We start from the raw sequence: 24,019 nt of genomic DNA on the forward strand, positions 1-24,019 counted from the left end.
AACAACGCAAGTCGGCGGGGCTGGTTAGATCAGGATTTCTTTTTATTCCTTGTTGGTTTAAAATGGCTAATCAGAATAAAAAATAAAAGGGCCTCTGTCTGGAGGCTGGGGTCGCCCCTGTTTTTGAAGGTGAGAACCCAGGTATCCCCTCTACCCAGCACCATACTGAGGTGGGCAGGGGGGACCCCCAAGGGACAGCTGGAGGGGCCTAGGCCTGCCGCTCCTTCTCTCCATCCCGTTTTTGGCATGTGATGAGAAATATTGCTTTTTGGATTCTTCTTTCCCGGCCTTGGGTTTAAAAATGACGTTAATCATGTGAACGGGGGAGGAGGGCTTTGAGGGGCCCGCTAAAGAAGCCTGCTCTGCTCCCTCTCCCCCAAGAAGGGGGGCTACCCCAGTATTGTTGCTGGAGCTCCGCCAAGCCCTTCTGACCACCCCACCACCACCACCAGTCAAGGGGCTGAGGCGCTCTCCTCCTCTGACAGACCCTGCCCTGCCTCTCCTCTCCCTGGGTGTCTCTCCTGAGCACCAGCACAGGGTGCTATGTCCTTGGACTGGAGCTGGGACCAAGAGCGGGAGCCGTGGGGAAGAGGAAGACCTCAGGACGTCTCCCCTCTTCCGGCTGGTCTGAGGAACAGGAAGAGTAAGGGGCCCCACACACACCTCCCTCCCTCATCTGCCCATCCCAGGATAGATATATAATTTCTTTGATATTTATAATATATATATATATATATATATGTACACACACACCTGGTAACGCAGAAGAGGAAAAAAATAGAATCCGTAACAATAATAAAAAAAATTATTTCTGGTTTAAAAATGATCTGGTTCCCTCCAGGGCGAGCAATTGCACAAATGTCCACTGAGTCTGGTCCAGGGGGTGGGGGAGGGGGGGGTCTAGAAAGGTGAAGGGGGGTCGCCACCCCAGTCTCGGGGCCCCCACGCTCTGACCCCCCAGCCCCCGCATCTTATGAAACGCCTCTTCCTCTCGGAATCGGCGGTTTACACGTGTCCGTGCCGGGGAGGGGGCCCTTGCGGAGGGAGGTGGCCCTGGGGGCCCTTTGGTGCAGGTGCAGAGGAGGGGGCCGGGCTCACACCGAGATCTCGTAGGTGGTGCCCCCCACCCCCGACACCTTCTTGACGCCTCCCCTCGTGGGGCTGCTGAGAGGCGGCTGGCCCGGGCCGGGGGTGGCTGAGCCTATGCTCTTGGGCTGTCCGTTGGATTTGCTGTAGGCGGTCTTGAGCTGTACTTCATCTCTGGGAAGTAAAGGAGAGCGGGGTCAGCGTACAACACGACACAGCAAAGGGATGCACTTTGAAACAGGTTGAGAGAAAACGCGGTGCTCTCTATATACACCTCGCTGACCCAAACACCCCCTTTCATTTTATTGCCCCGTTGACAAGCTCTCCCCTAATTATTCCTCCTCCCCAGGAGCAGCCACACTGCTCACTTCCTCTCCAGCAAACAAACTGCTTTTTAGGGAGATGAAACTAAGGGAAATGTCCTCTCCTCAGCCTTTCGAGAGGCGAGGCCCAGGGAGGAAGCAAGAGGAACGGGAAGGCAGGGCTCTCCCCAGGCAGGCCGAGCCGAGTCCGCGCGCTTCAGGAACCCCGAGGCCGCCTGCAGGCAGCGTACTGGAGCCAGGCCGAGGACACTTACTTGGGCGTCAGTAACGGCTGCAGGGCCACTTCCTCTGTCTCCGGGACGCCAGGGGGGGCCTTCTGGCTGCTGTAAGACACGGAGCGGCCCAGGTAGGGGGCAGGCAGGCCTGGTTCAGGGGAGGCGAGTCCCCGGCCCCTCAGCCCATCCGGCTTGCCGAACCGGGGGGCCACTGGGCGTGCCAGTGGCGTCTTGCCCAGGGGTGAGCGCTTGGAGTCGTCAGAGGAGGAGCTGGTGCGCGGCGCGTGGCCCGAGCCGGGCGTGCACTGGACGCCCGAGTCCCCCAGGCCCGGCTCCTCCTCGCGGCCGGGCGGCGGTGACTGGCGCAGCAGCTTCTCACGTTCCTGCAGGGAGGCCACGATGTGGCGCGACAGGTTGTCGTAGCGGACGGGCGAGGGCTCGCGGGGCGCCGGGCCACCGGGCGCCAGGCGGGGGTGCCGCTCGGCCTCCCGCTGCTGGGCCAGCCGGGCCGACAGGAAGGGAGACGTGTAGCCCAGAGGCGGCTCTGGCTCCGGGCCCGCCTGCACAGACTCAAAATCGGGGCTGTCGGAGGGCGTGAGCAGGCTGTCGTAAGACAGGCTCCCATTTCGCGTCTGGTTGGCCAGGCTCTTGTAGGAGGTGGAGGTCGTGCCCTCGGAGCGGATGGACTGCAGTGGGCCCAGCTCGAAGCCCGTGCCCTGGGCGGACTTGAGGCTGGAGGAGCGCGAGCCACTGGACAGCGGGTCAAAGGGGAAGCCTTTGCCCAAGGTGGGCGAGCGGAAGCTCTCAGGCTCCAGGCTTGGCTCCGAGCGGTAGCTGGGCTGGCGGCTGCTCTCTGCGATGGAGGGCGGCTCCTTCAGGCTGTCCCCGCGACTCAGCTGAGGGAGAAAGCAGAGCTGGCTCTAGCCACCCTTCCCTCCAGACGCAAGGCCCCGGAGCCCAAGGAGTCGTCAACATCAGTGTGTGTCACGCACCAGCAACATGCTTAGAGTTCACCTGCATTCCCATGTTTAACCCCCGAGGCTCATCTCTGATTAGGAACAGCAGGGAGTGAGGCGCAGACAGGTTAAGGAGCGTCTGCAGCGGCGGAGCTGGGCTTTGAGCTCAGCTGAGGCTGTCCTCAGGGCCTCATGGATGGGGCCACAGGGGCCCCTCTGGGGTGAAGGACAGGCAGCAAGGAGACTCAGCACCACCAGTGCCGACAAGGAGCAATACGCCTTTGCTTCTCTTCTCTCCCTTTCGGTGCTTCCTCCCCTTCGCCCGTCCCTGTTTTCCCAGAATGGGTGGCCTACATTCCAGCCCTACTTCCTCGCGAGCACTCAGTACCTTGGCGCTGGATGAATGAGGCATGGCGGCTGATGCGCTGCTGCTGCTGTAGCCCGGCCGGTACTTGTACATGGTGGGTGTAGGGGGGCTGTCCTTGCCCAAGAGGCTGCTCTCTGCAGGAAAAGAGGCCCAGGGACATACATGAGCGTGCTGAAACCAAGACTACAGACTCAGCCAGCCCAGAACCAGAGTGAGTGCACACACACAGCTGGGCGTGCACTCTGGTGGCACACGCACGCAGCAGCCCCACCACGGCCCAAGCTCCGTGGGACCCCTCTCCCGCTGTCTGCAGAAGTGGTTCAAGCACCGCTTTCTGGGTTTTCTCAGTCACAGCGCAGCGGCCTCCCCCAGCCCTTGCCTGTGCCATCTCTGGAGTGATCTCACTCCTGCGGCCACACTCACCCTCATTAGTGGCCAAACTGAGGTGTGTCCGTAGCCCCGTGTAACGGCTCAGGTCCGGCTTAGGAGGTGGGGGCGGTTCTGCATCTGCTGACTGGCTTTCTGTTACCTCCAGGCTGCCTTTAGACTGGAGAAATGAGGCAGAAGGGAGGGTCAGGGCGACTCGAAGTACAAAACGGGGGGAAGGAGGGCGGGGGGCATCATCATGTGCTTCTCAACTAGGAAAGGAGAAACCAGTCACTCTGGGGACGGTGCTGGAGAGAGAGGTTTTCCTCAACAAGGGTTTCATTCTGTCATTATTTCCACCAACTACTTGTTGAGCTCCTGCCACCCGTAAGCTCTATGTTAACTCCTAGAAAAGCTTGCGGAGGAATGGACTCAGTTTCTGTTAATGAACTTAAAATGCAATGGGAAAAATAGTTACGTATTTAAGTAACTCCAAAACAAACCAGAAAGTGATAAATATGGTAAGAGATTTAAACAAAGCAAGCTTCCACCTCTGCCGTGGAGGCGGCTCCCCGAGGTGCCTGGCGTTACCCCCTGTTCCCCTACCTTAGTCCTCCTCAGCTCCCCCTGGATGCCATTGTCCATGATCTTCACGGTTATCTGACCGTCTGACACTTCGGGCCGAAGGAAGGGCGGTCTGATGACAATTGTCTTCTCTTTCTTTGGTCTCCCCAAATACCTGAGTGTTAGGAGTGAGAGGGCTTTTATTCAGTCGTTTAAAAATATCTACTGGCTGCCGACCCTATGGAAAGCACTTTTACAGATACAAGAAAGAGTCCTAGCCGGCCAGGGGAAAGACCAGAATTGAACTGATTTCTCTGATTCTATGGAGTACAAGACCGACAGCAAGACCAGGCCTCTGGGCTGACACAACCAGCTCGAGGCACGCTGGAGTAAATCTCATTCTCGCCTCTCCAAAGGGAGTACCATCTAAAGAACGCACCAGACTCACAGGGTCTGAAGGTCGGCACTTCAGCACTTCCCGTTCTAGGAGAACCTGCCCTAAAAGGCAGACCCCCACACCAGAGCCAACCCAAAGACAACGGACGTGTGTGACCGAGGGTGAGCACTGGAGCACGGGGCAAGTGTACCTGGGCGCTGGCGAGCTGCAGAGAACACGGCTGACGTTGTTACAGCAGCCATTGGTGAAGGGGTTCACGCCTCCCCGGAACTTACCCGTGACCTGGACGGAGGAGAAAGGACCAGGTCAGTCAGACAAGGGCACCGTGACCTCCAGAAGCCAACACACCATCGGCGACAACTTACTGTGCACCCACTACTGGGAGACATGAGAATGAGTAACATCCAGTCCCGCGTGTATGTTACAAAGAAGCGCATCTTTGTGGTGACTGCGAATGGGAACTCTAGTCGGGGTCGTCAGTTCAATTTCTAGGTCCCCCTCACAGTAGCTACCTGACCCTAAACATCAGTTTCTTTATGGAAAGTGGGGATCTCTACGTACGAGTAAGCAAGTCCCATTAGCTACTACCACGTGCAGGGAAGGAACTACAAGCTTCTGAGGGCCGGCCCAGGTCTTCACCGTTTCTACTGGCTCAGAGCCCAAAGCGTCCAGTACCGAGGACACAGTCTATAAATGCTTATTAACTAAGACATGGCTTGTTCCCATGCTTACATGAGGAACGTGGACACCTCATCACAAAAAGTATACGCTAATCCCTGGGCTGAGACACAAGCCTGCTTTCCCATCACGGCCTCCCATCACGTCTCCTCCTACCTGTTCATTGGTGGTGCGTCCCCTGGCCACCAGCACCACATGGAACCCCGTGAGGCCAGCGACCGGGATGAAGAACAAGCCAGCTACACACATCACGGCCATCCTGAAGCCAGCGGTCAAGGAGAGCAGAGCCCCATGATCTGGCCCGCCCCGGGCCCTGCTGTGGCCGCCGTCCCTAGGACCCCCGCCACCGCAGACCCCCGCCCCGAGCAGTCCAGCGACCCACAGGCCTCAAAGGATACGTGACGGCCGTGCGGACCCCGGAGAGCTCCTCCATGTGGTAGAGGACGTAGAGGAGGCCGAAGCCAAACACGCCCGTGATGTGGGCCGTCAGGGAGAGGAGGAAGAGGAAGAAGTAACGGTAGTTCCGGCGGCCGATGCAGTTGTTCACCCAGGGGCAGTGGTGGTCGAACTCCTGCGGGTGGACAAGGCAGGCTGGGGCCACGGCAGACAGAACTAAATGCTGCTCTGAGCGATGTGTGGTCACGTTCACCATTTAGTTGCAAAATGTAAAAACAGGCCCCTGCAGCTTGTCTATCGCTCCGTAGGGCTTCCCAGGTGGGAGAGAATAGTAAAGGACCCGCCGGCCAAGGCAGCAGGCCTGAGAGACACACGTTCCATCCCGGGGTCGGGAAGGCCCCCTGGAGAAGGAAATGGCAATCCACTCTAGCGTTCTTGCCTGGATCATCCCATGGACAGAGGAGCCTGGGAGGCTACAGTCCAAAGGGCTGTACAGAATTGGGACGACTGAAGTGACTTAACACATCAATCTGTAACAAAGACCCTCCAGAGGTTGATCAAAGGCCAAGGCCATCTCTCACAGTTTATCCTATGGGACCAAGGAACTCTGACAGGCACAAATGTCAGAGGCTTGCAAATCCATTAAGATTTTTCTTTTCTTTTTTTTAAAAAAAAAAAGGCTCAGAAAAAAAATCTAGTAGGCAACTGCTTATAGCCAAGTAAAAATGGACTGGGAAAAGGGTTAAAAATAAAAGACAAGGAATGCAGAAGGACAGAAAGAGAAATATAATTGTATAATTTGTTTTGTGTGTTTTTAACTTGAAAATTGCACATTTCTTTTTAAATTTTTATCTGAGTATAGCCGCTTTACCGTGCTGTCAGCTCCTGCTGTACAGCAAGCGCATCAGCCATGTGTAGCCATGGACCCCTTTGTGTGGACCCCTGCCCGCTGAGGTCACCACAGGGCACTGAGCTCCTTGTGCTGGATGGTGGGTTCTCATCAGTTACCTACTGTAAAAGGTGAACGCAGCAGCATGATGGCGTGGGAGACAGAGCGAACACGGAGCCAGGACAAAGAAGCGAGAAGCTGGGCCAGGGACGGAAGGCCAGAGCTCTGACGGGGTGGGAGAGCCTGTGCCTGCCCACTGGGGTACCGCCCGCAACAGGCCGCGCACAGGGCGCCTCTCACACATATGTGGCTGCCAGCACTCTGGCAGAGCGAGAACAGCCCCAGGAGCCGCCCTGGGCCAGAGCCCACAGGACCCACCCCGATTCTTCGGGCAGGCCGCAGATGGCCTGGGCGTCCCGCCGGCGCTCACCTCCACGCAGTTGTCGCAGACGCTGCAGTGGGAACAGCGGGGAGGCCGGTAGAAGCGGCAGGTGGCGCACCATTTCATGCGCACCTGGATGCCCTTGATCTCCACGGTTTTGTAAAGGGGCGCCCGGAAGTCGTCTTCTTTGTCTTCATCCTCTTCAGCTGTAGAGAGGAAACGTTCCTGAAAACACGGCTGTGCCGCAACTGTACTAGGCACTGGGGACGCAGTGACACTGCCTTCAAGGAATGCAGTCTAATGAGAGGGAGGCCAGGGACCGGCAGCTTGACGCTTCGAGATCAGCTCTACATACACCACCGCGGAAATGAGGAAGTAATTTACACTGGGGAAAGCGGTTAAGAGGATGACTCAGAGGCGGCTCCGATATGGATAGGCTGGGATTCTTAGTTTACATATTATGAATATATTTCAAAAGAAATATATGACTTACATATCAAAGTACATATATAATGAGTCTGCATAAAAGCTCAATATTTACAAGTACACGACTGAACTACAGCAATCCAAATGGGGGAGGAACGAACTAGCGTGAGCCTTCTCTCCATGCACAGCCCCTTGTCAAAGGCCTTCCCCTGATTCCCCATACATGTCTGTACTGTTCTTGGTTCCAGACACTGTCTTTCCCTGAACGCCCTTTCAATTCTCAGCTATCAGAAACTCATACAGCAGAAAGCAATACAACACTGTGAATCAACTGTGACAATAAAAAACTCACCACCCCACTTCAAAACTGAAACATTATTTGCCTTCATCTACAGTAGGCAATTTTCATTAAATTATTAATCTAAAAAAAAAAATACCTGTGGGAAGGAAAAATTAAATAAGTGATGGTGTAGTGATTATTAAAGTTTTCAAATTTACTGACTAAGGGAAATGCTAACAATGTAACTAAGTGAAAAAGGACAAGGTAAATTACTGTACAAACTAAAAGATCCCATTTTGAAAACAAAAATAGACACGCATGTATGTGCTACAGGTGTATGGTATGTATAAACATTATATGTGTAACTCTTCAAAATGCTGACTGAAGGAAAACATATGACAATGTAACAGTAGTTATCCCTGGGCTGTGAAATTACAGGTGACATTTATCTATTTGATGGGCTTCCCTTATGACTCAGCCGGTAAAGAATCCACCTGCAATGAGGGAGACCTGGGTTCGATCCCTGGGTCAGGAGGATCCCCTGGAGAAGGGAAAGGCTCCCCACTCCAGTGTTCTGGCCTGGAGAGTTCCGTGGAGTCAGACACGACGGAGCGACTTTCACCATCTATTTTATACTTTCTACATTACGAAGGTTCTACTTGTTTAAAGGAAAAAATTCAAACGCTACTTATTTTGAAATAACTGATTCTTCCACACCGTCGTCTATCAGAAGTGAGCTCTTTCTCTTCTTACAGTTCTACAGTTTTTTGATTACTCTTAAAAGTCACCAGTGTATGTATCTATGTAAATGTCTTCCCTATCTTCCCTTCTAGACAGAGCTATTTGAAAGCAAGGACCTTAAAAAAAAAAATCGCAAATGACCATAATCATCAGTAAATATTTGATAAATGACCATTAAACACTTGGTACAGCAGCCTTCCTTGGCGTTAGGATCTCCAAGCACCTCCTGTTACGCTCGCCTTTGACACAGAAGCCGCAGAGCACGGCGACACGGGCTTTGTGAGCGGTGAGTCTTAGACACGCCTCCCCACGCTGCAGCTGCTGCCCAACCCCAGTGTCTCTCATGAGGCAACCGCAAGTGTGAGAGAAAGTTAGACGCCATCAGCAAAAACCGCCAGCAGCCACTCCTCCTACCTCATCCCACCCATGCTGGGCCTCACTCTCGCCTCCTGTTCCAGAAACAGCCCAGCTCTGTGAGCAGCACCCTTCCGCCAGGAGAGGGGAAACGCTCTTCCTCCCGGTCACTCTTCAATTACCCACTTCCCTCAACTTCAGTCTCTCTCTCTTCTCTGGCTCCACCTCCTCATACTGCTGCTGCTGCTGCTAAGTCACTTCAGTCGTGTCCGACTCTGTGTGACCCCACAGACGGCAGCCCACCAGGCTCCCCCATCCCTGGGATTCTCCAGGCAAGGACACTGGAGTGGGCTGCCATTTCCTTCTCCACCTCCTCATGCTACCAGCATGCTAATGCCTTCTGTATCACAAAACAAACGAGACCCTTCCCTCTCACCGAAGACACTCCACCTTCTGCCTTCTCTGCTCAACTTCCTGAAAGAATAACCTTAATCCTCGAGGACGATGCTCCCTCATGTTCCATTCCCTGGCTTACGAACCACTGCAGTTTCGGTAACTTCACTGTCTCTCTCCCACATGCATAAACACACAATTAAAACTATTCTTGTTGGGAATTCCCTGGTGGTTCAGTGGTCAGGACTCAGTGCTTTCGCTGCTGGGGCTTGGGTTCAATCCCTGGTCAGGGAACTAAGCTCCCCTAAGCTGCACAGCAGGACCAAAAAGTAAAGACTCCTGTGTGTGCTGTGTCCTTTCGGCCATGCCATGAAGCTCTGCAATCCTGGTTTCCCAACCAGGGACCGACCCTGTGCCCCCTGCAGCGGACACGCAGAGTCTTAACTACTGAACAACAGGGGGGTCTCAAGCAATTCTTACTAAGATCACCAATTTCTTAATTACCAAAACAACGGGCAACTTGGAGTCCCCACACCGCTCAACTTCACTTCTGGTAACGCCGACCGTCAGCTGTGCCGTCGGCCCCCTGGGCCCCCACTTGGTGCATTTCCCCCCTGCCTTCTCTTCTTGCCCAGCTCTCCTCAATGGCTCCTTCTCCTCTGCTCATTATTAATCGAGGCTGGTCAGGCTGACACGCGCTCCTCCCTAACCTCATTCTACTTTCTCTAGACAGCCTCACTCCTGCTGCTGACAGATCTACGCGACTGAGGACTCTGCCACGAGCCTCACTCCTCAAATGCGACCGGGTAAACTGCACCTGACGATCCACTGAAGTGAAGTGGAATGGAGTGAAAGTCGCTCAATCGTGTCTGACTCTTTGCAATGCCACGGACTATATAGTCCATGGAATTCTCCAGGCCAGAATACTGGAGCGGGTAGCCTGTCCCTTCTCCAGGGGATCTTCCCGACCTAGCAATTAAACTGGGGTCTCCTGCATTGCAGGTGGATTCTTTACCAACTGAGCTATGAGGGAAGCCAGAACGATCCATTAAGTATCCCAACGTGTCTAAGATGCTCTGTCTTCCCTCCAAAACTGCTCAACGTTCCTGTAACTTGGATCTGAGTTCATGAAAACCAGCATCCAACCTATCTTTCAAGTTAGGAACGGTGGAACCACCCTAGACAATTCCTTTACCCTCTCACTCTCACCTAATAAGTGATTAGTCGTGAAAAATTCTCCTGGGTCTAAATCTGTAAATCCAGCTTTGAATTCAAGTTCATCTGGTTTGCATTATTGCAGTAGCCTCCCAAAAGGTATCTACTTGTTCTTAAGAATTACTTCTGTGAAAGGAAATCCGATCCCACGACTCCTCTTGTTCAAGACCTCTTGCTGTCCAAAGGAAGAGCTGCCACCCGTGCGACAGTCTCCCGCCCTGGGCTCTGCTTTGCCTCTGCCCCCTGGCCTGACCCTGCACTGTCTTCCACCCACCACATTCTGTGTTTCCCGGTCACAGTTCAGTCACACGCTGCTTCCTCTGCCTAAGTGCCCTTCCCTCCCATCCTCCACGTGGTAGGATCTTCTCTCCCCACCTCCAACAGCATTTCCCCAGTTTACCTGGGCAGGATAAGTGCACCCTTTCCAAGGTCCCACAGAACCTTGTTCATGCTTCCGTTACAGGTTGTATCACAGTGTTACTCTCTGATTTATCTTAGACATTATCAAAGCTAGCAATAATGCCCAACCCATACGCCTGAAATAAACTTCTGCTGAATGAGTAACTGAAAACCAGAGTTGACCCAAAGTGGATCACAGACCTAGAAGTTATAAAACCTTGACATGCTTTTCACCATTAAACTACAGGAGTATCCCAAAACGCAAGACCCCGAAGGCCCCAGACCAATCGTGTACGCCAAAACTCATTTTTCTCAAAGGCAGTTCCGAGAGAGAAGAGGGAGATCTTACCTCGAGGGAAGACCCCTGGGTCCATGAAGGTGGCCATGCTGAAATTGGCCAGCACAAAGAGAAACACCACCGCATTGTAGACGGGCACTGCAGGCGACACGGACAGGCTCAGCCCTGGACAGCTGCACAGATAATAAACAGAATGAGGGGCTGCCTCGACACTCAGGACAGCGGCTGTATAAAAAAACATAGGTGTGTGCGCCCCACACCTATATACACATCTCGTGTGGCTCACCTTCGCTGTCTCAAATTATCTTCATCCTCCCCAACAAGTGGGTCTAGTTTCCCAGGGAAATGCTCATTTTAGATCAAGGTACAAGACTCATAAGCCCTTGCACTGAAGTCTGTGTTCTTCAAATTCATTCCTAACCTGTGGATCGCCCACGTGTCATGGCCTCTGTCCTGACCTCCTCTTAACCAGGCCCAGGAGCAGGGACTAAGAATGTAACCGACACCAGCTGCAGTCCTGCTCTGGGACACCCCGAGGCCCCTGGCCCCCAGCCATGCCCCACTGACCCGCACGCTGGCCCAGAGCAGGGACCACCACCTGCCTCGCTGGCTCCAAATCACTCGCCACTGCTTAAAGTTTCTTCAGATCCATTATAGATACAAATATGTATCAGATACTTCAGAGAATTTTATTCAACTAGAGGCTAGTTCTCAGGGTAAACAAAAGGAAACCACCCATAGATAAGGAAGGATACCAAGACCCTGAGATCAACAAATGAAGCAGAAGAGTGGAGGAGAAAAGAGAGAGAGAGAGAAGGTATCAGACCAAAGTGGCCCTAAATCCTGCAAGGAAAAGAAGCAGGCCACATGCATCGAGTACTCCAAGTTCAAACCACGAGAAGGCTTTAGGGAACTTCTCCTTGACACCAAGAGTGAGCTGGGCGCTCAGCTTCCGTCAGGACAGAAGCCTCCGGAATGCAGCCCGCTCACCCTTCCCCAAGGGTGGTTCCTGCAAGTGTCAGGACAGCTGATGAGCTGCCTGCGGGGTCCCTGGTATCAAACGCCCTCTCTCCCGGCTCAGCTCAGAAGAACTTCCCACTACAAGACAGTGGCTGAACACCCTAATCTGCTCTGTGGCTGGGAACTTAATCTCCAGAATTAGGCCAGCATCTGTCCCTGTCCCCCTTCACCCAGAGCAGCCGGAAGGAGAGGAAGAGTTCGCTGAAGGAAAGGAAGAGGCGCCAGCAGGACAAGACAGCAAATGACTCCGGAGACTTAATCCACGGCAGGCCTGGATTCTGCGGAGAGCGGATCTGTCTCCATCCGAACAACAAGCACAGCCCTGAGTGGTGATTCAGGACGTTCAAACGAACGGAGCTCCTCGGTGAGGAATAAACCAACGACAGGGCTTCCCTGGTGGCTCGGCAGTACAGAGTCCGCCGCAGACGCGAGAGACGTGGGTTCCATCCCTGGCTGGCAACATCCCCTGAAGGACGACATGGCAAACCATTCCAGGATGCCTGCCTGGGGAATCCCGTGGACAGAGGGGCCTGGCGAGCTACAGCCCACGAGGCTGCAAAAGACTCAGATGCGACTGAGCAACAACACAACATGACAGCAAGCTAACAATAAGAGGCCACACTGGCGGTCACAGAGCCCCTCGCAAGCCTCCACCACCACCATTTACTCAAACTCCATTTACTGTCACAGAGCCCCTCCCAAGCCTCCACCACCACCATTGACTCAAACTCCACTTAGCCAATCATTAAAAAAGACTGAAGCAAACATTCACGATGTGCCAGGGTGTCTTAGGTAGTAACTACGAGTTAACTCTGCCTCTCTTGATGGGCCAGTACCTACTTGGGAGACAAAACCATGAAGCTAGAGCCAGGGCAGTGATTTCAAGGAAAAACAGACCTCCAGTAACGGCTCTAGTTTTATTCTGCCAAAGTCTCCTAGGAAGCCTCTTCCTCTGGAGGCTGATTCAAAAAAGTTGACCCCACACCTTGGCAGGGTTTGGGGTGGAACACAAGCAAGAAGGCAGAGTCTTCACATAGCCCCACCCAAAGCACGACCTCCTAGGCTCCTCTGAGGGAGGCAGAGAAACTGAAAACCAGTCATCCAGGTCAGAGCCCCTCCCTGCTTCTTAGCTGTCACTTCAATTTCCACCCAGGGAAGAGGAGAAAGGGTGACTCACTTGACTCCTACAGCCTGGGAAGATAATTAGAAGGGGAAAAGGAATTAAATCCTTAGAACACTGAGGTCTCTGTGATTTAAAAGTCTCATTCCTAGAACTGGCTACTGTGGCCTCTGGAGCTTCGGAAACAGTAAGGGTCCTTCCGTCTCTGAGTGAAACTACAGTGGACAGGGACACGCCGGCCCCTGACAGAGGTCAGTCTTTCTGAGCCCATTCTTTCCTCAGTTTCTGCATTTCCAAACAAAGCAAATCGCTCCATTCCTAGGACATCCTGCCAACCACCAGCCCCTGGATAATGAACTTCGCCCCTTACAACCTTCTGGATATCAACCCCTCCCAGCTGAAGTGTATGACCCTAGAATCAAGTTCCCATCTCTGTTCCAAAATAAAAAACAAAAGTTCCAAAATAAAGCCGATCCCCACTGTGGCAAGTATCTAGAAAGGATGCAAATAGCTCCACGGCATGGGCGAGCCTTGCTCCTAGATTCAAATCAAAGACTACTGCTTCCAACCTGAGCACTCCAAGTCAGGTACCTCCCACCAAGGAGAGGCCTTGCGAGCAGGGCCTGCTCCTGCCATATCCCACATCCTGCCTGGCTCCAGGAGGGGCTTGCCATTGCTACAGTACTTTGCCAGATTCCTAGGTGACCCCCTCAAGTGGCCTGTCTCAATCTGCTGCCTTTGATGGGAGGAGGTGAGACCTGAGCTGAGGAGCTGTTGGGGCTCGTCCTCCGCCGAAGGCGGTAATCACAGAGCTCCGAGCGCAGGGAGTGGCGTCACTCAGAAGGCTGGCTGACTCACGGGTGAGACTCCCAGACCTACACCACCCCAGGGAGAACAGGTTCTTCTGCCCGCCGCTCCAGCACTCCTGTTTCCAAGGCCAAATAAAATTGGAGCTGCTGCTGCTGCTGCTAAGTCACTTCAGTCATGTCCGACTCTGTGCGACCCCACAGACAGCAGCCCACCAGGCTCCCCTGTCCCTGGGAATTCTCCAGGCAAGAACACTGGAGTGGGTTGCCATTGCCTTCTCCAAAATTGGGAGGATGGGTTTCAATACTCACAGTACTGAAAATCTGTCCCCAGCCCTACCTCTTCCATATATATATATAATTAAATTCCTGGTGAGAAAACTAAAGTGGGGTCAAGAAGCTTTGGATTTCAATCCTGTCTTCATCAATGCTTTGCTATTGTAGCCTTAGGTAATTTACAGGAAACTCTGCAAGCTTGTTACGTCAGCTACATCATACAGATATGAGAATGAAAGAGACAATGTCTGAGAAGAGCTTCCAATTCCTTTTAAACTAGCTGGCTTAGTATGAGGATTCACAAGATAGAAGCAGCAAACAAAACACATTATTAACCATCTCCATCATCATCAATTATCATTCCAGCCCCACCTCCCTCCCTAACTGCACTTCCTCGGTCTGGATATCAGATTCAAGAACACAACAGAGGTATTTGCTCCTAAAGCACAGGTCTATGCATTCCTGCCATGCCTAGCACCTACTCCGAGCGTATGCGGAGTGTTCCTTGGTGATGAGGCAAGCCTAGAAATAACATCCCACTTCTTGCCTGGGGGATCCTCAAGATTCCACGGAAAACAATCCCTTCCCTTCTAGGTGGGTAAATTTCTCAGGAAACACTGGATTTGTCCTGTCTTCTCCAGACTGTCAAGCAGCCGAGTACAAGATGCAGGACTTGGGCATGTATTCCTGGATGAGAAAACAACGTGGGAAGGAAAAGAACCACCACTGCTCAATTAATGCCCTACATCACGAGGCTGCTCCCACTCAAATCAGGTGCCAGCACCTCTGCAGTCATGAGAAAGAAACCCAGAGGGAGTCACCAAGCTTGCCCAGCTCAGCCGGTGAGACGCTGGAGGGGCGAGACGCAGAGCCGGGAAAGGCGGAAGCTCGTCCACGGCTAGGGCCTTGGTAGGACCAGCACGGGTTTCTGGACAACCCTGACTTCCCTTCCTGCAGGGGATGACTCGCGGCCCAGACTTCACCCCCATGCCCGCCCCACCGGTTTTAGAAACAGACACCTCGGACACTGGCTGACATCCCACCACAGCTCAAGGAGGCTTTAGAGGATGCGATTCAGGGACTTATTTCTAATGGTATTGCTAGGAGCCCTAAGGAGGTCTCGGGGTCCCCAGGAAGGCAAAGAGGAGATACCCAGGGTCTGGGGCTCTATGTGCCAGCCTCTCTTGAACCAGAGCAGTCCTACCCTTACACTTTATATACTGGGTTCCACAGAAGAGCTCAGTGGGGAAAAAAAAAAAAAGGGCATATTGCTTAAATAAACTCTCTAGGTCAACTTCCTCATTATACAGAGAAGACAGAGGCCCGCAGCAGCTAACCAACTTTACCAGAACCAGCTTCCCCAAACAGGGCTTATTCCTCTCCCCTGGAATTGCCCGCTGCCCATCACAAAAGGAGACTCAGCAAAGCCAGGTGGGGTCCAGGCCGTTGACCTTAAATGCAGGGTCTATTACCTAACCGGGACCGGGAGGTTCCTTTAGCAGGCCCCCGACTTCCCAAACAGTGGCAAGAGTAAAGAACCACAGGGTCCCCGATAGCTCCTGCTTGGTTTCAGTGCTGGACAAAGGCTGTAAATGAGAGGTCACGGGGGAGACCTCAGCAGTTCCAGGCGAGCTCCTCTGGAGCAGAACATCACGTCTTGCTGACCACACCCAACTGCTAATTTCTGCTCAACGCTTTCCCTGCTTGACAAAGAAACACGGAGGGTGAACTGTGCCTAGTTCTCCACAAACTACACCTGCCAATCAAGAGGGCTCCTCCTCCTCCTCCCAGGCCTGTAGGCCCCAGAGGAGCTCTCACCTGGGGCCTGCCCTGATGTGAGAACAGCCAGCGGCAGCCGGGTGGGGGAGTAGGGTGGTGGCAGGGGCCAACTCGAGGCCCAGCAGGAGCTGGTTCCAGAAGGGCCTTCCTCCAGCCTATCTGAAAGCAGTCTTTTTCAGGTGTGTATGTTTTAAATGGAGCACTGAACCTCAGAAGGGCTGGGGCAGTTTGGGAGAAGAGTGCTACCTCGAGCCAGGCACCCGCGTGCGCAGGCGCTGCGACGGTCAGATGCAGAGGAGGAGAAGAGCACTGCAGAAGCCATGAGCACCAGGGCCCTGAGACAGACAGGGTGTCCATCACGTCCCCATGAGGCAGGCAGGGGCGAACCCGGAGCGCAAAGGCCAGCCAGACCCGCGTCCCGAGGAGACTGCTGGCGGAACTCGAGTGAAGTCTTAACGTGCTTCTCACTTAGGGTTAGAGGCAACAATGCAAGTAAGTCAAGCCTGTCCTCCAAAACCCTTTCTCCTGGAGCTGAGAGCGCAGGGAGTAAGGAGGGCCCCTGACTTTTCTGGCACCAGGCAACAGGAAAGTAGGTTAAACAGCTTCAACTATCAGTTGAGAAAATGCCTATGTCAGGACAACTCTTTGTGGCAAAACTGGTAGAACCAGCCAAACACTTCAATGGCTCCAGAGGAGCAAATTAAGACCGAAGATTCTGCTTGCCCCAACTCAGGAATGGATGGGTTGAAAGAGAAACCACAGAGCCAGTCCCCAATCTCTTCGCTTCCCAAAGGCTTTGCCTCTTAAAGGAAACGACTCCCTCTCCCATCAGGTGGGTGGAAGGGTGTCAGATTAGTCTTGAACCTGCCCCTCCTAGCAGCACCACAGCTGCAGCAAAGACACTGAGATCTCGTGTAAACACCCTCGGTAAAAACACCGACTCCACGCAGTGGCCGTGACAGCAGAAACCAAACAAGCCTGACACCGAAGACTCAGCCCTCCTTTTTGGAAGGCGGGGTTGAACCCGAGGGACTCCACAGGTGTGCTCAGGCCGAAGGGCCAGGCCCAAAGAATCTGTGACCTGTCTGCTCTGCCAAGGGTGAGGTGGGAAGCTGGATGATGCTCATACCTTAGATAACAGGTTCATCCTTCCCTTGTTTAAAAACCAAATAGAAAAACACTGCATTTAGTTTACTTCTGCATTATTACTCTTTTGGCCAAACAACCCAGTTTTGAGAATTCCTTTTGGCATCAGAAGCTCTATTTGGAGGGAGGTGGTTCCTTCCCTCCTATCACAGACTTAATTTCTGTTCTACTTTCTCCCCATAACAGTAACTGCCCGCTTCAGTCATCCTTCAATGAGTCCAAACTGCTTTTATTCCCGATCACTCCAATTCATCTTCTTCTTGCCAGCCACCTCACACTGGCTCTAACCAGCACCCCACAATTAGGTTTGAGCCTGAATCACGGCAGAGTCAACACCCCAGAAAATCTAGCATGCTCTGATTGTTTCAAGAGCTACAACTAGAACACTAACTCAATGACTCAACAGTTTAAGGCTCAGAAGCCTGGTGTATGTTAAATTATAAACAGGTAACAGCAAATACGCTTGCCAGGTAGTCGGCAGCTGAAGTAACAGGGAAAAGAATGAAGACAAATCACTCAGATCCCCTCCAGTAACAAGCAGATGAACAAAGGCTGAATATCCTAAGTGGGAAGTCTTTCAACGCCAACTGCTTTTCCTAAAAGGACCATGGAATGGGAGAAATGCCTGCCATCCCCTTCAGCAGGAGCCGAAGTAAAGGAAGCCTTCTAGGACTCTCTTCTTGACCTGCTCTTTCCCAGTGGCCTTCACTTCTCCAGCTTCGACCCTAAGAAAACCAGGGCTTCCCCGGGGGTCGAGGGCCGAGGATTCAGTGCCTGTACCGTGGGGCCTGGGTTCGATCCCTGGCCAGGGAAACATCTTGCATGTCACACAGCACAGTTAAAACCACACCCACACCACAACGGAAACCATCTGAGCAACACTAAAGGCCAAAACCGTCTCAACTGCAGACCTTCTAAATCAAGTCTGAGATTATCCAGGACTCTGAGTCCCCACAATCGCAGATCTGAGCTTCAGTGAACCTGGGGAAAAGCCACGACTACTTGACGAACCTTCCGTCGAGTCCAGTTCTCTCACAGAACTGACTGCTGAGGCTGCTTCATCCTCTCTGGTGACTCCCTCCCACCTCCTTTCTAGTTCAGAATCGTCTAATGATGAAAATGGGTAGGAAAAGAGGAAGACATCTGTGACTCCAGAGGAAGGGAGGCGGGGAAGGCAGAGGACCAAGCAGAGAGCCTTAACGCTTCTCACCACACCTCTGGGTTTCCCTTTACCTGTGTTAGACCTCAAACACTCCCAGTCACTCAGCGTTGCGACTAAGGAGCCCAACTCAAGAGGAAACATACCCCCTCCCCTCCCCATCCCACACCACTGCTGGGAGGAAACTCACGTAAAGGCAAAGAAGAGCGTTGTGGCTCCCACTAAGAAGATGGCAGCTGCCGAGACGGGAACATACTTGCTGGGTTTGAACCTCTTTGCAGACTCTGCGGGCATGTTGGAGCTCTGCTGGGAGATCTGCCCTGCCGCATAGCACAGGCCCACACAGCGGCAGAACAGACCAGAACACGGGACAAGGGGAGGCCACAGAGAGCGGAGGACCGAGGAAACCAGGGACACAGAAAGCTTGGAACCACCACCCTTCCCCCTCCCAAATCAAAGCAAAGGTCAAGAGATCTCCAAGGAGGGAAAGCACATGGGAGGGGGAAAGGTGACTCCAGATGACGAAGAACCAGCTCCCCAGAGCAAGGCGGGAGGAGCGATTAAGAAACACAAGCGGTACAGCTTGAGACCCGGAGACACACAGGAGGCCGCACACATGCAGAGGGCCGCAGGTAGAGAGCACGGGCGGCTGGGCAGGCCGGGCAACAGCGCATGGAGGGAGGCAGGTCCTCCGCAGGGAAGGAGGGGAGGAGGCGGGGGAGCACGGAACACCTCTCGCGAGGAAAAGTCTTCCGAGGAGACACCAGGACCACCTCACTCCCACCGGAGGGTGAGCGGCCCCCGAGAGAGGTGCCCTGTGTTTCTACTTCAATCCAAGAAGGGACCTGGGGCCCCTTCCAGCTTTAAAGAGAACTGTCGTCACTGCAGTCCTTGTCCCTCTCAGGCGGTTTTCTCCACGCCACCACTCCCACACCTTGACTTCAGGGCTTGTCGTCTGGCAGTGGCAGTCGTGGTTTAATTTTATTTACTTTCTCTTGATGGCTAAAGCTGGGCAGCAGCTGTTACAAGGTTGAGTTGTAAATCCTTTTCTTTGAAGGGGGGAGGGAAAACAGAGCCGAGGGTGTGCACGGGCGCAAGCCTGTCCGTCTTCAGTCTCTTCTCGTTACTCCCAAACCCTTCAAGGGCTCCGTTTCCTGCAGAGTTCATGCAAAACTGAAGGGAAACACAAAATTCCCGAAGCCATGTTCTTCCCAATAAGCAAAATAAAATGAAGAAAATCAATTCCACTTGATGATATGTTTGGAAGGTCACTGTGGATGAAAGCAAAATTCCCAAGAGGTCCCTGTTTCCAGGTTAGTCAGTGTCTCTGATCTTCTTTAATCTTGGGCTTTCTGGATACAGAGTTCAACTAGGTTATGGTGCCTCACCTGGAGAAAAACAAATACCTTGATCAGAGAAATGTTTTCACGGCATTTCTTAGGAACACTGAGGCTAAAACCCCATAAGGTATCCTATTAAAATGTGCCCTCTGAAAGAAGATGATTTTCTACTTCACTATGTGTATGTGGGAAGGACTCCGAACTGGGAGGACAGTGGGCTCGAATTCTTCCCTCTTCCAAGCGCTCTTCATTTTGAAGAAAGAAAACCATGGCTTCACCTGGCCTAAGAGCATCAGAGAACTAGCTCTCGGCACAGAGGGGGCCCGTCCCACCTGACACCAATGGCAGTAACAAATACCAAGAATATCAAAATCGGAAAACAAACAACAGCGCAGCAGAGAAGGGCGGTCCTAGAAAAGAGACTTCCCTTTGAACAAAGAGAATATTTATTGCTACAATGAAAAAAGTAGGACAAAATTAGGACAGTCAGGCTCATTTCCTTTCTATGTCTCTCTCGCTCTTATCCTTCTATGATTTTAGTCACAACCTTAAGAGAGGCAAAAGCTGAATTTCTGGTCTTCTGAAATAACTCACGAAAGGACCTGGATGAGAAATGTCCCTGCACTGAAAGGTGAGATGCCCTCTAGGAGAAACTGAGGCAACCAGAGGAGCTGGTCTTTCTCTTCCCAAGTCAACAGTTTTCTGCTCCTATACTGGCCTAATAGGAAGTCAAGGGACCCCACCTTCCCTGATATGATTAAGAATAGCAATTATTTCTGTTGATGGTAGTAGCAAAATAACACTTTGCATTGTATGGGATGCTTTTCATCTAGTGATGTCAAAGCACTTAACTCACATTATCTGATGACACAGTTCCTTATCCCACTCCATAAAACTGAAGGTTAGAGAATGCCTGAAGCCGTCTACTAAGCAGTCAGGTTCAGAACTCACAGTTCACAGGCCCCCCTCTGCCAAAGCAAACCTTTCCTACCTTTCTCATCTACTACACCACCTGTCTGCTGGAGACAACTTGGAATCTGCAGACCAAACATTTTACTTAAGGTTTGTTTTTTTTTTTCCCCCATCCAAGAGGTGTGGTATCTCCCTAATACCAAAGACAGAGATGAAAATATCAGAAGTTTTGAATAGTGAAATATGAATGTACCCTGGAATCCATCACTTCCTCCTTTCTATGGCATAGGAGACAAATCTTCCTTCAAGATGCTCTCATGCGCTTTCTCACTCACACACATAAAATGTTGTTTTAGAGGGCCACACAGCATTATTAGAATAGAATGATTCCTACAGGAATCAAAGCCAAACTTTCTGAATTTAGGCCTCAGTAACTTTGTTAACAGCAAGGAGCAAATTCTTAGTTTGCACACAGTACTATTAAACTTTTCCCTCAAAGCCTCAAAGATTGGAGAAGATAGAAAATTGCACTGCTTATATTTTATCTAGGGTAGGATATCATTTAGATACCATATGTTATTTCAGATTATATTTTTCTGACAGGAAAAAAGTCACGTGGGCTAGTATTGCCAAAGTAATTCAGAGTCATAAAAGGCCAGGCCATTTGGGGAGGACAGTACTGGGAAACAAAAGTGATCAGCCTAAGATATTTAGAGGATATATATTAGAAGTGACAAGACAAAACCTAAGGAGACACTGGGTCTACTAAAGACACACCAGGTCAGAGCAGAAGGATGTTCTGTGAGTAACCGAGATGAGACTGCAGCGTGAGTGTGGTTCAGCAGAACCAGCAGTCTGGACCCACACTAGTATGACCAAGGTGGACAGGCACGTGTGTGACACCGCCAGGCAGAGTACTCTACGGAAGGCGACCACGTATACTGTGCTGTTTCAAGGCTTTAGCGAAGTTTTAACACAAGTACCTCCTTAAAGGGGTGAATGGACAGGACAGCAAGACTGAGGGCACAAGTCCTGTTTGTTAAGATAAAGTGGTGTAACAGTATAATACTGCAAATCCGAATACAAAGTTATCAGTACGTCTGGAATAATCCACACGTCAAGATACCCGCTGAACAGCCAAAGAGGGGTTTAATATGGGTGTGATCTTTATAAACCGAGGTAGCAAGGTACCTGGCCATACTAATCTTGTATTAGGTGGGTTTTAACGACTAGGTGATACTGACTACTCTGAAGAGATTTAATATTGTACAAAGGGATCCCGGGATTAAAAAATAATAGGGGAGGCGAATATAAGGTCAACCTAGACAAGATGGCAATACCCAAGAAGCGAAAACGCCAAGGCAGAGACGCTGTCTAGAGGATAACATATATCTGATCCCAAACCTCCTTCCAGAACTTTTACTTCTCATTTCGACGTCTCCATTTGGCCAGGTCGGTAAACACTTTCAACCTTCCTGCCCCACAGGATTCCTATAGGCAAAATAATGGCCAGCGCAGTGGAGCTCCCACTTGTGAAAAGTACAAAGTACTGGGAGCAGGGAGCTCCAGGCTGGTGGGGGTAGGGATGGAAGCGGGCGGATGCGAGGGGACAGGTAACAGGATGAGGCTTGGACCACAACAAGGGTCGGTAGAGCGGGGAGAGGGACTCGAGCCGCAGGGAGAGAGCGGAGCCCAGTCCCCACCCCGGGGCCGGGACGCCGAGGGTCGCCGTCCGGGGCAGGATCGGCCCACAAGGAGGACCGGGTCGGCGGCCGCAGGGGCCCGGGTCCCCTCACGACCCGGCCCTGAGGGAAGCCCCGGCCTCTGCCGGTCGCTCTTCTCCGGGGCCCGAGGGTCCGGCCGCGGCCGGAGGACCCGGCCCGGACACGGAGCGGGGACTCCCACCACCTCCCCTCCTCGGTCCCCCTTCCCTAGAGGTCATGCTCCCCTCCCACCCCCGGACCCCGCACTTCCGCTTCCGCAGAGGCCAGCGGCCCCGGCACTCACCCGCGGCCAGGTCCGCGTCGCCGCCGCCGCCGCCTCCCGGCAGTGCCGTCCGGCCTCTGAGAGGCAGCGCGCGGCCCCCGCACGCTCCGCGCCCGCCCCGCGACGCGCGCGCCCGCCCGGCGACGCTCGCCTTCCAGCCGGCGCGCGGCCGTTGCCCTCAGGGCCGGGTCGCCCGCCCTCTCCGCGCTCCCATTGGCTCCAGGCGCCGGGCGCGCGCGTTGCGTCTCGCGCGGGGCGCGTTTCTCTCATTCATGCGGCTCACGCCGCCGCGCCCGCCCCCGCGCGCGCTCCCATTCACCGTGCGGCCCCCACCCCCACGCCTCCCTAGGGCGTGCGCGCTCACCCCGGCGACCGCGGCGACCTCGCGGCCTGATTGGCTGCGGGAGCAGAGCGCCGCGCCACGCGAGAACACACGAGAGCGCGCGCGCGCAGGGCCGTCGGGCTTCGCCGGCGACTGCCCGGGGAGGGTGGGCGTACTGCGCGGGAGTCAGAAATGGGGGAATGGTCGGGCAAGTAGGTCCCCTTTTCCTGCGTCCCGGTTTCCGCCCCTCCCGTATAGACGCAGAAAGCCTCAGAAGCAAAATATAGTTATATGTGTCTTCTGAAAGTTCTCAAGAACAAGCCGCCACCCTCCCGTATTCCCCAAACCCCCCCACCTCAATAACTGTGGTACCAGCCAGACAGGCTTCTGAGGTAACCAATCACCCTCGGGCCCTGGCGTCTTCCTGTTTCAGCCCCTCCGTGCATTGGCCAACCCCCGGCCACCCCGCCCCTTTTTGATGGCGAAAACTTTATTTAAAAAATCGATGTCACCGTCCCCAGTCCGCGAGTTCCCCGGTACCAGCAGAGGTGCAGGATGATGGCAAGACCTGGGCTGTCGCTTGTGCCTGGAGGGTCTGCCGCGACTGGAAGACTCAGTTTAGAGGACGAGTTAGTTAGTGTTAGTCACTCAGTCCTGTCCGACTCTTTGTGACCCCCATGGACCCCTCCAGGCTCCCCTGTCCATGGGATTCTCCAGGCCAGAATACTGGAGTGGGCAGCCGTTCCCTTCCCCAGGGGATTTTCCCTTCCCAGGGATCGAACCCAGGACTCCCAAGGATTCTTTACCAGCTAAGCCACCAGGGAAACCCATGAATACTGGAGTGGGTAACCTATCCCTTCTCCAACGGCTCTTCTGACCCAGCAATCGAACCGGGGTCTCGTGCATTGCAGGCGGATTCTTCACCAGCTGAGCTACCAAGAAGGGCGAAGCTCCAGCCAAAGATCCGGAGAGAAGAGAGAGGAGAGCGGGCAACAGCCTTGGGGCCCCAGGGCCACCCGTGGGAGGGGACGCCGGGAGTGCGCGCGGAGGCAGCAGCGGTCCCTGGAGTAAGAGTTTCAGTTCAGTTCATTCACTCAGTCGTGTCCAACTCTTTGCGACCCCATGGACTGTAGCCCACTAGGCTCCTCTGTCCATGGAATTCTCCAGGCAAGAATACTGGAGTGAGTAAGCCCTTCCCTTCTCCAGGGGATCTTCCTGACCCAGGAATCAAACCGAGGTCTCCCACATTGCAGGCACATTCTTTACCATCTGAGCCACCAGAGATATGTGTATATGTGTAACTCAATCACTTTGCTGTACACCTGAAACTCAGTTCAGTTCAGTTCAGTCTCTCAGTCATGTTAGACACTGCCCCAATGGATGGCAGCACACCAGGCCTCCCTGTCCATCACCAACTCCCGGAGTCCA

At 53.2% G+C, this 24,019-nt stretch overlaps 1 protein-coding gene across 2 annotated transcripts; it reads right to left on the reverse strand.

Moving 5' to 3' along the window:
- Positions 1-19: 19 nt before the first annotated feature.
- ZDHHC5 (zinc finger DHHC-type palmitoyltransferase 5) lies at positions 20-22,444 on the reverse strand. Of its 2 annotated transcripts, none has more exons than XM_070383295.1 (12): positions 22,291-22,444; positions 18,222-19,419; positions 10,777-10,898; positions 6,668-6,825; positions 5,351-5,523; positions 5,109-5,211; positions 4,465-4,556; positions 3,920-4,052; positions 3,371-3,494; positions 2,969-3,081; positions 1,664-2,520; positions 20-1,260 (listed from the first exon to the last, which is right to left on the reverse strand). In XM_070383295.1, exons 2-12 carry the CDS (start codon positions 18,323-18,325, stop codon positions 1,095-1,097), a joined length of 2,145 nt encoding a protein of 714 aa, XP_070239396.1. In that variant the 5' UTR covers positions 18,326-19,419; positions 22,291-22,444; the 3' UTR covers positions 20-1,094. The 2 variants fall into 2 exon arrangements, with proteins under 2 accessions (XP_070239396.1, XP_070239397.1); XM_070383296.1 differs by lacking the exon at positions 22,291-22,444 and adding an exon at positions 21,688-22,119.
- Positions 22,445-24,019: the final 1,575 nt, after the last annotated feature.

The sequence above is a fragment of the Bos mutus genome, chromosome 15 (genome assembly GCF_027580195.1).
Source record: "Bos mutus isolate GX-2022 chromosome 15, NWIPB_WYAK_1.1, whole genome shotgun sequence".
In the NCBI taxonomy this organism is placed as follows: domain Eukaryota; kingdom Metazoa; phylum Chordata; class Mammalia; order Artiodactyla; family Bovidae; genus Bos; species Bos mutus.